Source organism: Gadus chalcogrammus, chromosome 2 (genome assembly GCF_026213295.1).
Source record: "Gadus chalcogrammus isolate NIFS_2021 chromosome 2, NIFS_Gcha_1.0, whole genome shotgun sequence".
In the NCBI taxonomy this organism is placed as follows: Eukaryota; Metazoa; Chordata; class Actinopteri; order Gadiformes; family Gadidae; genus Gadus; species Gadus chalcogrammus.
The window spans coordinates 9,671,861-9,683,744 of record NC_079413.1 but is presented as its reverse complement, the minus strand read 5'-3'; the positions used below and the strand labels follow the sequence as shown (position 1 = coordinate 9,683,744).

At 44.1% G+C, this 11,884-nt stretch overlaps 1 protein-coding gene across 1 annotated transcript in view; it reads left to right on the top strand.

Moving 5' to 3' along the window:
• Positions 1-316: 316 nt before the first annotated feature.
• The window catches only part of myo15aa (myosin XVAa), a 47,358-nt gene continuing 35,790 nt past the window's right edge, over positions 317-11,884 (top strand). The window contains 12 exon segments of the mRNA XM_056608989.1: positions 317-464; positions 2,860-3,224; positions 3,755-4,015; positions 4,204-4,286; positions 4,478-4,541; positions 4,746-4,855; positions 6,583-6,657; positions 10,401-10,491; positions 10,669-10,674; positions 11,116-11,219; positions 11,373-11,436; positions 11,650-11,763. Of these exon segments, the coding sequence (XP_056464964.1) occupies positions 317-464; positions 2,860-3,224; positions 3,755-4,015; positions 4,204-4,286; positions 4,478-4,541; positions 4,746-4,855; positions 6,583-6,657; positions 10,401-10,491; positions 10,669-10,674; positions 11,116-11,219; positions 11,373-11,436; positions 11,650-11,763 (1,485 nt within the window).

The window sequence follows — 11,884 nt, the reverse complement described above, 5'->3', positions numbered from 1 at the left end:
ACCTATTCCCCAGCCTATGCATTTACCTATGCATTCACCTATGCACTCACCTATGCATACACCTATGCATTCGCCTATGCACTCCCCAATGCCAGTAAGGCGATTTGGGCCCCAACAGCTACCAATTAGGCCAGGCATGCAGACTAATGGAAGATTTGAATATGAGGGAGATGCCTATCAGGAGCATCACTTCTCCCCAATGCTACGTAGGCGAAGGCCTGATTCCCGAATGTCAATGATGCGCCAGCGGCCAGCATCAATGCTGTCCCGGCGGAGACCTAGCCCCCCCACTTCACCACAGTTCCCTAGGAGAGGCATGTCAGTTCAGGCCAAGCCTTCTTACCCTAGGAGGACCAAAGGGATTGGGCTAGGTAGGTCACCATCCAGAGCACGTTCCCCTTACTCCCCTATGTCCAGCCCCCCGCCCTCACCCCGTGGATCAATGAGGAGAAGGCCTAGTCCAGGTCATTCACCGAGACCTTCTTTTAGGCAGCAGCCTCCTCCAGACGCAGTTCCCCTGCCCTCTGCCCGACCTCGCAATTTTGGTGGCAGAAGACAAGCATCTGTCTTGACAAGAGCCAGCTCCTCAGCACTGCATTCCCCAAGAAGGCAAAGCCCCATGCCTATGATGGAGAGACCATCATCACCTCCTCGGGCCTTCCGCCCTCCATCCCCTCGCCGACCCGTCTCCCCCTCTCCATCTCATATGTCTAACCGGCCCCTTCCCATCCGCTCCTCAACACGCAGACTGAGAGGTCGGCCCGGCAGTCGCAGCCATGTGCCCATGGGCACTGTCAAACCCTCCCCTGCTAATCCCTATCTATCGAGACGTTCCAGGACTGGACCTCCTGTCACCCAAAATGTTGCCCCTTTTAGATCCTCTATTCATAGTGTCCAAGGCCTCCCCCAAGGTGGCCCACAAATGCTGGCTAGAACAGGGTCCCGACAAACAGGGCTAAGGGAATCCAAACGATTTGGGCCGGCCCAGAGAGGCTTCCACCGGCCTGTGGGCAGAGGGCAGCCACTTGTCCGGATGTCCAGGAACCAGGGTTCTCTTCTGAGTAGGCAATCTTTCAGCGCTCCTCTGGCATCTCCACAACCATCGGTAAAACATATGCGTCCCCTCTCTCCCCAGCCATCTATGCACAGGTTTCAGAGTAGACCTCAATCTCCTATGTTACAACACCATAGGTCACCTCTGCCCTCCCGTGCACCCTCACCCATGCACCCAGCCTATCACCCTGCCTCGCCTGTTCCCCAGAGGGCTATGAGTCCTTACAGTCCAGGGCCTTCATATTTACAACCCTCAGTGGTTAATCCTTACGCCCCCCATGGAAATCTACTTCCTTCACAGCCTATAAACCATTATGGATACACTATGAGTGACCCAGGTCCATCACCGATGTTGACAAATGCCTTACATCATCCTCCAGCTTACCCTGGTACTTTTACAAACGTTCAATCACACAATGCCTCTGCTTACCCTTCTCATTATGCCCCTGTCATACCAAAGCCCTTGTCTTCTATTCAAGGATACGAAGGCTATCCTCACAGTCACCCGACCACTCCTGGTCAACTATCACCCCACTTAGGGAGGTCACTGCAGAACCCATACCTGCAGAATGCCAGCTACACCTCACCTTTACAAAGAAGTCATTCTCCTCTTCCTGATGGGCAGGTTTTAATGCCAATGGATGAACAAGTGATGCTGCAGACAGGGCTCAGTTCTCCATTGGGTCTGTCCGGCGCTCTAATGCAGAATCCTGGCCTGCGCAGTGCCTCCTACTCTTCTCCTCTCCAGCGAAACGCAAGCCTTTACACGCCTGTCCTCTCGCCTGCTCAGGACGCACCTCTTACTGGCTCTTTTGCCCCCTCTTCTCCACACCTGTCTGCCTCAATGCTTTCCTCACAACTACGAAACGCATCCTACACCTCACCGCTTCAGCACCACCGTTCCCCATTATCTCCTGCCTCTCCCAGTGCTGTTCATCCTCAGGCTACCCTGCAACATCAGGGGATAGGCTCTCCGCTTCTCTCCGCTCAACTGAGGGCCTCTCAAATACATGGGTCAATGGTGAGACTTCCGGACAATTCTTTTATTATGCCCCAGGGTTCCACTGAGCCACCAGTAACCGCAGGGGGGAGGCTGTCTCCCGCCATGCTATCCAATGCCCTACAGAATCCCAGTTTACGGCAGGCCACCTACCAACTTCCCGATGGCTCGTTTGTAACCAGAACTGAGCCAGCAGAGCAGCCATCAACCATCTCTCCTTCCATGCTGTCTTCTGCTATGCTTAACCCTAATGTCCGAAAGGCCACCTATCGCTTACCTGATGGTTCTTTTATTACCCAACCAGGACAGGAGGAGGTGGAAATTATTGAGAGCTCTGAGGGGATTTTTTCTTCACCAGGGCTCTCTGGTGCTCTTTCGAATGCTAGCATGCGCAAAGCAAATTTCCGGCTCCCAGATGGCTCGCTTTTGAGAAACCAAGCTGTCCAAAATGTCCCAGAACCACGGTCATTTGGCCTCTCTGCTGCTCTCCAGAACAAAAATGTGCGATCGGCCACCTATCGGTTACCAGACGGTACCCTTATGGCCAGTCCTCAGCCGACTCCACAATCTCGCAGCTTTGACCTCTCCGGTGCCTTGTCCTCAAATGCAAACCTTCGTGGAGCCACATATCGTCTACCAGACGGGACACTAACAACTCGGCCTGCAGCAGAGCCTGCTGCCCAACCTCGATCTCTGGACCTCTCCGGTGCCTTGTCTACAAATCCGGGCCTTCGTGGAGCCACATATCGTCTACCAGACGGGACACTAACAACTCGGCCTGCTGCAGTAAGTCCCCCATCTCGAAGGCTGGACCTCTCTGGTGCCTTGTCTACAAATCCGGGCCTTCGTGGAGCCACATATCGTCTACCAGACGGGACACTTACAACTCGGCCTGCAGCAGAACCTGCTCCCCAATCTCGAAGGCTGGACCTCTCCGGTGCCTTGTCTACAAATCCAGGCCTTCGTGGAGCCACATATCGTCTACCAGACGGGACACTTACAACTCGGCCTGCAGCAGAACCTGCTCCCCAATCTCGAAGGCTGGACCTCTCCGGTGCCTTGTCTACAAATCCAGGCCTTCGTGGAGCAACATATCGTCTACCAGATGGGACACTTACAACTCGGCCTGCAGCAGAACCTGCTGCCCAACCTCGAAGGCTGGACCTCTCCGGTGCCTTGTCTACAAATCCGGGCCTTCGTGGAGCAACATATCGTCTACCAGACGGGACACTAACAACTCGGCCTGCTGCAGTAGCTCCCCAATCTCGAAAGCTGGACCTCTCCGGTGCCTTGTCTACAAATCCGGGCCTTCGTGGAGCAACGTATCGTCTACCAGACGGAACACTTACAACTCGGCCTGCAGCAGAACCTGCTCCCCAATCTCGAAGGCTGGACCTCTCCGGTGCCTTGTCTACAAATCCAAGCCTTCGTGGAGCAACATATCGTCTACCCGACGGCACACTTACAACTCGGCCTGGTGCTGCAAGTCCCACCCCATCTCGAACGTTGGACCTCTCCGGTGCGTTGTCGAAAAACCCCAACATGCGTGGAGCCACATATCGCCTTCCAGACGGCACTCTGTCAGCCCGGCCTGGCGCCCCTAGCCCTCGATCTATGGACCTATCCAGTGCCTTGTCCACAAACCCAAACCTTCGTGGATCCTCTTTCCGCCTTCCATCCTATGCTGTAGTTATGCCTCAGGCCCATGGGCACGGGCCAGATGGACACTGGGCACAGGGGACAGATGGAGTAGACTTTGGGGAAGATGTTGACATGTGGGGGGCGGAGCGAGTCCTGCCTCACGGGACAGTGCAGAACCTCAATAAGTGGTCCATGTATCGGGACGAGGAGCTACTGAACCCCATGGGTGTGATGGGACAAGTTGGCCAGTTTGAGGGACATGACACAGGGGACTGGCTGCCTAGCAGAGAAGGGGATCCAAAGGGGCAGTGGTACGATAAGGTAAACTGTTCTGATGGTAAAGCGCTTTAGCATTAATATAGATTACCTGGATTAGAAACTGGCAAACAGAGATAGTGTTTATTGTTTCCTTCATGTATTTGTGTGCATATGTGTGTGTGTATGTATGTGCATGTGCGTGTGTGTGTGTGTGTCAACATGTGTATGTGCTTTCACACAACGTCTTACAGATGTACTCCATACGAAGCCTCCCCACCATAGGCTACAGGGAGCAGAAGGAGGAGGACGGGGTAGAGGACATGACACAGCTGGAGTGAGACACACACACACACACACACACACACACACACACACACACACACACACACACACACACACACACACACACACACACACACACACACACACACACACACACACACACAAATGCATAGAAACACATAATTAGTGAATATGACGTGTGTGTGTGTGTGTGTGTGTGTGTGTGTGTGTGTGTGTTTCCAGGGAGCTACATGAAGGGGCTGTGCTGCTGAACCTGATGATGAGATTTGATCGTGAGCTCATATACGTAAGTCCCACATTTGCACTTGCACTGTTTGTTGCAACAATGTTTATCATAATAGCACCATTATTTTCTTATTTTTTCACTGTTTCCATTAACTCTATTAACTTAATTTGTTGTTTGCCCTCCTGTTTCCGCCCTTGTTCTGTTTATCTCTCCTTCAATCTCTCTATCCCTCTCAATTGCTCTGTCTTCCTCGCTCTCTCTCAGACATACATAGGCAGCATCCTGGTGTCGGTGAACCCCTATAAAATGTACAATATCTACGGGACGGATATGGTGCTGCAGTACAAGGGCCATGCCCTGGGAGAGAACCCTCCGTGAGACCTTCTTATTACCTTAATGATCATCAGGGTCCTCACAGCCAACTTACTAAAGAAAAGATTGTTATTATCTAAAGAGCATGATCGTAGCACAAGCTGATCTGTAACGCAACAGGATCAAGTCAAACTAATCTTAAGCATCATTACATCTACAGCAGTGGTTCCCAACCTTTGACTTCCCTTGTACTGCTAAATTGTTTTTTTTTAATTGAAGATTTTTCCTGTACAACCATATGTAAAAAGTAAAAGAATGTTGAGTACACAGGGTGTAGCTGTGCAGAGTGCCAACGTTTCATTCGAGCAGAATTATTACTGCAAGAAAGCCATGGCCAGTGGGATACAGTGAATAAAAAAAACACTATATTTAACCAAAAAAAACACATACAGGACTGAACCGATCTTTAGGAACATTAAAGCTACAGGATTGTAAACAAACTGATGATTAGAGCTACGGGACAATAACAAATTGATCTTTATAGCTACAGAATCACTAACAATCTCTTCTTTAGTGCTGTAAGATTATATCAAACTGATCTTTAGACCTACGTGATTATAGCAAATGGATCTTTGGTGCTACATGATTATAGCAAACTGATCATTAGATCTACATGATAATAGCAGACTGATCTTTAAAGCTGCATGATAATAACAGAATGATCTTTAGAGCTACATGATTATAGCAAACTGATGTTTAAAGCTACATGATCATTGAAAACTGATCTTTAGAGCTACATGATCATAGCAAACTGATCTTTGGCGCTACATGATTAGAGCAAACTGATCTTTACGAACATTAGACGTCAATCCAACTGATCTTTAATGAGATAAGAGATACATGATCACAACTAATTAGAGATACATGATCACAACTAAATAGAGATACATGATCACAACAAGGCTCCTGCCCACTAGGTGACTTTTTAAGTCCCGACCGACTTTGGCAGTATACACTAATCAGCCTTGAAGATCAGTCTTGCCTTGCCGTTGGGTCGATGGTCCACACCAGGTGACTGGGCACATGCGGGGGGTAAACACATGTCCGAACATCTGCGCCTTCTCTGAACATGTCCACTCAAGTAGAGTGGATTGGGCTCTGCATGATATATTTCTAAAATAGTTCATGGTTTTATGTCCGTTTGATTGTCAACATTTTATTCCCGATATCTGAATCATCCCTTAAGGGGAATTGGCCGTTTGTTTCTTACAATTGGCTGTTGCCACCATAATCACAGTTTTCAGTCTCATAACTCCCAAACTTCATTATAAGTTTATATATTATTCATTATTTTTAATAATGTGAAGAAGCTGAAATCTGAAATCATAGAGTTGCTAGGTTAATAATCACAAAACAGTGTCTTGAAAGTATCATCGTCATATATTCTGTCAAATATATAGCTGTACACGTTTAAATTATAAACAAAGGGGAAAGGAAAGGATTTAAATTTAATCGATGATTGAAGAAAGAAAACAAGGAAACAATTAAATTAAGAGGGTTGGAAATTAAAGAAAATAAGGAACAGCAGAGCACAAAGTTGAACACATACAAGTAAGAAAGTGTAGGAGAACTAGAGAAGACAATAGGAAAAATTAGCGAAGGAGAAAATAAAAGCAGGGAGCAATAATAGAAGAAAGAAAGCAATGACCAAAGAATTCATATTTATGCTAAGTGCAATTGGTCTCTGGCTTCTTAAAGTCTGATTTAATCAAGATTCTGTCTCCCACAGGCATCTGTTTGCCATAGTAAACGCTTCCTACACCAAAATGATGGATGCCAAACACAACCAGGTCATTATAATCAGGTAAGATACTGCTAACACATTATCTGTTGTGTTGTTCCAGAAGTAAAAATCCCATTCATTTTCTCCATAGAAGTTTTGATTAAAGCCATAATGTTGTAACCATCCAGGCTATACTTATGCTGTGGCGGCAGTGGCTCAGGTGGTAGAGCGGGTTGGCCTAAATAATAGATCTTACTGTATCTATCTGCTTGGGAGAAAATATGTTTTTGGGCCACTTGGACTGATGGCTGGGACACATCATTGTGTTTGAGATGGCCATGAAATAAGTTTAAAGAAAGAAATATAAAGAAGCAATATAACATAAAGAAATGTTATTAATATATTATCTATAATATTATAAATGGGGCTACATATGAGGGACTTGTTTTATGGGATGTCATTGTCTACCTTTTCCAACTGCAATATTCTCTCAACTTTAATAGAAAAAAATATGTTTTAACTAACTATAATAATATACTTTTGCTAATATATATTATATACAGGCAAAAAACATTGGAATAGTGATGCATGTCAAAACAGTGTTGCAGAGTTGTGCTGAGTAAAATTATACACGTTAATATTTTAAGGTCTTTCCCCGCTCAACATATTTAAAATGCAAATCTCCCAATACCCAACAATGTCTCACTTGCTATGTAATCTATACAATTGATATTTGCTGTAAATTGTTCAAACACACACATACACTCACACTCGCACACACACAAATTAAATTTGATCAATCATCTGTAGATTAAGCACCAATGAAAATTATAAAGTATTTCAGAACCAATTTTCAGATCAAAAACACAGACAGATCAAAGAATTACGAAATAAGGATGTGATCCATGAATTATTCATTACTCCTTTTTAAGTATGCATGAAAATATGTATTTTCATATTTTTTATAATATTTACTTTTCATAACACATTGACTTTGTCTGTGAATCAAGTGAGTATTTAATGGGAATATCTGTGAATGAAGTCAGTACTTAGAAAAAATCTATATTCTTACCTTTCCAAAAATATAAACTGAAGTTTGACAAGACAAGCAAAACAGTAATATAATATACTTTTGCTAATATATATTATATACAGGCAAAAAACATTGGAATAGTGATGCATGTCAAAACAGTGTTGCAGAGTTGTGCTGAGTAAAATTATACACGTTAATATTTTAAGGTTTTTCCCCGCTCAACATATTTAAAATGCAATACCCAACAATGTCTCATTTGCTATGTAATCTATACAATTGATATTTGCTGTAAATTGTTCAAACATACACATACACTCACACTCGCACACACACAAATTAAATTTGTTTTGCAGTTTCCTCCTCCTCTCAGCTAACCTAGTTAGTTTGTAATTTCTACAGTTGGACAGAATAGATTGGACTATCACTGAATGTGTTTGTGTGTGTGCGCAAGTGTGTATGTGTGTGCATGCGTGTGCGTTCGTGCACGTGTTTGTTACCTGTTTGCATGTGCACTTGCGTGTGTGTGTGTGTGCACGTGTCTGTGTGTGTGCACATGTGTGAATACATGCCTGTGTGACGCCTAGCACTAGCTGAAGATGTGATTGGAGTCTGAATTTTTCCAACCATGTAATCAGTTACGTAAAAGGTTCTGACCACAGTCCTTCGTCAGGTTTCCCTCCTCCTCCTTTCTCACCTGCTCCTCCTGCTCCTCCTACACCTCCTCTAGCTCCTCCTCTTCCAGGATGCTTTTGTAAATTCATGAGCATCTCTCTGTGGTGAGGTTAGATAGACGCCGCTAACTACTCTCCATCTCGTCTGTCTACACATCTATCTGTCCATCTGATCATTTATATCATCTGTCTGTATGTCTGTCTGTCTGTAAGGCTGAGAACAATCATACAAGCAAAATTGGAGTAGATACAAAAAAGAGTTATGGTGCTGCACAACTGAATGCAAAACGCACAACAACTGGACAGAGTTCATAGGAACCAGAAATACATGGTTAGCCATTTCTTTATGTTTTTATTAGTTGAAGTGCAAACATTTACGGTAGGTTTCACATACCAAGGTCAAGAACAAAAGTAAAACTGTTCAACAGATTGCGTTCTAGACTGCTAGTGCCCCATATAATCAATCACCAGCAAAATTGCACAGACACATGCACACACACACACACACACACACACACACACACACACACACACACACACACACACACACACACACACACACACACACACACACACACACACACACACAGCCTCATTAGCACACACACACAGACACCTGAAACACATGTTCTAAAGGACACCTAAATAACCCAAACAGCTCTGAAACCAAAGCAGATCATGTCTCACTGTGCAAGTGTGTGTGTGTGTGTGTGTGTGTGTGTGTGTGTGTGTGTGTGTGTGTGTCTGTGTGTGTGTGTGTGTGTGTGTGTGTGTGTGTGTGTGTGTGTGTGTGTGTGTGTGTGTGTGTGTGTGTGTGTGTGTGTGTGTGTGTGACAGTAGGGGTAATGGGCTCATTTTGGCTGACCAAATGGTTGCATGAAACTCAATGCTTGATCCAGGTCAATTTGTCGATTTAGACACACACACACACACACACACAATCACAGATACCCGACCGACACACCTGAGACGCACACACAAACACCTGACACACCTGACTCACACACTCTCTCTGATCGAGAGAGAGTGAGACATAGAGAGAGAGGGAGAGAGAGGGAGAGAGAGATAGGGAGAGAGGGAGAAGGAGAGAGAGAGAGTTTTGGATGGTTCTGTGAAGAACTGGAATCAACCCTTTCCTAATTCCTTTTCAATGAGTCTGTTAAGCTATGAGAGAGCAATCAGAGAGCTAGCGTAACAGAATCACTGGCGCCAGCGGGCCATATAACACCTTTGTCTAGCTTACACTTAGCTTTATTAGGGTTACCACTGCTGCTAACACTGCCTTTTAAAACCCAGCCAACACATTAGTGCTGAGACTAGTCGATCAATCAGTAAGCCAATAATCCGATTGAACGATTCCGACCTTCAGATTCTGATAGTGGATTCACATGTGTAACTTATACCAAAAGACAAATGCCCTGTTAAATTCTGACATTTGATCAATAATGTTCTGCTTGAATGCATTAAGAATGACCTACTTTAGTTTCTGTGAATCTAAGACTGGCTTCTTGTGCTAGGGGAACTTATATTATTTTTGATTAATGATTTATTAATTAACCGAGACAATCATCAGTAGCTTAAGCACCAATGAAAATTATAAAGTATTTCAGAACCAATTTTTTAGGGAATCAAAAACACAGACAGATCAAAGAATTGCGAAATAAGGATGTGATCCATGATTTATTCATTATTCCTTTTTAAGTATGCATGAAAATATATATTTTCATATTTTTTATGATATTTTCTATTCATAACACATTGACTTTGTCTGTGAATCAAGTGAGTATTTAATGGGAATATCTGTGAATGAAGTCAGTACTTAGAAAAAATATATACTCTTACCTTTCCAAAAATATTAACTGAATTTTGGCAAGACAAGCAAAACAGTCAATAATATATACAGAGTCAAAGGCAAAAAATAGACAGATCAACAGAAAACGTTACCCAAATAATATATTTTCGAATCATATTTTTTTTCACATTTTTTCGATTTGAAGAGAGAGGTTAGGTTTTTTTGTAACTCATTGCATCCTTCAGGAACATAATATTGAAAACCCAATGTGCGTTGCTTTTATTTCAATGTTTATAGTTCAGATTTTATGATCTGTATTCTTCTTCAGTGGGGAGAGTGGCTCTGGGAAGACTGAGGCCACCAAACTGGTCCTGCGCTACCTAGCGGCAATACACCATAAAAACAACATTACGCAACAGGTACACACACTCTCTCATGCAGACACGTATATACACACAGGCACGCACATACAAACACACACACACTAATGCAGACAAACAACTACACACAAACAGACGGACGCATACACACACACACACAATGATTAATGTATATGTCCTGTTGTGTCTCCGCTGGCCCCTACACTTCTACTACAGATTGAGGTAAACTAGATTTAAGTTTCAAAGTTTGCTTTACCTCACCTTTACTTTAATTTGCATGTTTCTTTTATCAGCTTGTATGAAATGCATTTGGTTATTTCTCATACCTGACTCTTATTCATATTCCAATGATTGATTCTGTCAGTTAAGTGATGGCTGATTCTTGTGCTGTGAATTGTGTGGAGTTATTGTGTTCATATCCATGACACTCAATCCAACACACAGACATTTATCCAAATTATATAATTTGTTTTGGATTATTCCTTCTCAATCTCTTTATCGGTATTCAACCAGTTGGTCATCAATGATTTAGTAGGGTTTTTCAGTGTGCAAACGATAGTTACGATTTTAGGTTGATGGTTGATTGTAGTGGTCCTACGTCATCCACAGCACTGTGTCTGATTTTTGTCTGATAATACCGATAACTTTGATCGATATCGCTAGATTCTGGAGGCAGCTCCTCTCCTGGAATCTTTCGGAAATGCCAAAACCGTGAGGAATGATAATTCAAGTCGCTTTGGGAAATACATAGAGGTCTTTCTCGAAGAGTGAGTATGGTACTTATCTTGTTGGTTAATATCTTGTATGGACTACAAACATGCTGCATTTTTTGTTCAGTGTGTTGTCTGACATATTCTAAAACAGCCATGTCTTTCTCTCTCTCCGATTCACTCTCTCTCTCCCTCTCTCTTTCTCCTCAGGGGTGTGATCAGTGGTGCCATAACCTCCCAGTATCTACTGGAGAAGTCCCGTATAGTCTTCCAGGTGTGTGTGTGGGTGTGTGTGTGAGTGTAACATGAGTATAATGTGTTGTCATATGCTTTGCCACAGGAACATCATCTTCCTAATATTTAAGTACTAATATTAAATACACAATTTTATATGACAATATATATTCTATATTCATTTTGAATGCCTAGTTAAGCCCTCTGTCAAATCCTGCTGCTGTGTGCTGGGTCTCTCACCCCTCTCTCCCAGGCCAAAGATGAGAGGAACTACCACATCTTCTATGAGATGCTGGCCGGACTCCCCTCCCAGCAGAGACAGGCCTTCTACCTGCAGGAGGCTGAGACTTACTATTACCTCAACCAGGTGGAGGAACACGCATGCACGCATGCACGCACACAGACAGACACACACACACACACACACACACACACACACACACACACACACACACACACACACACACACACACACACACACACACACA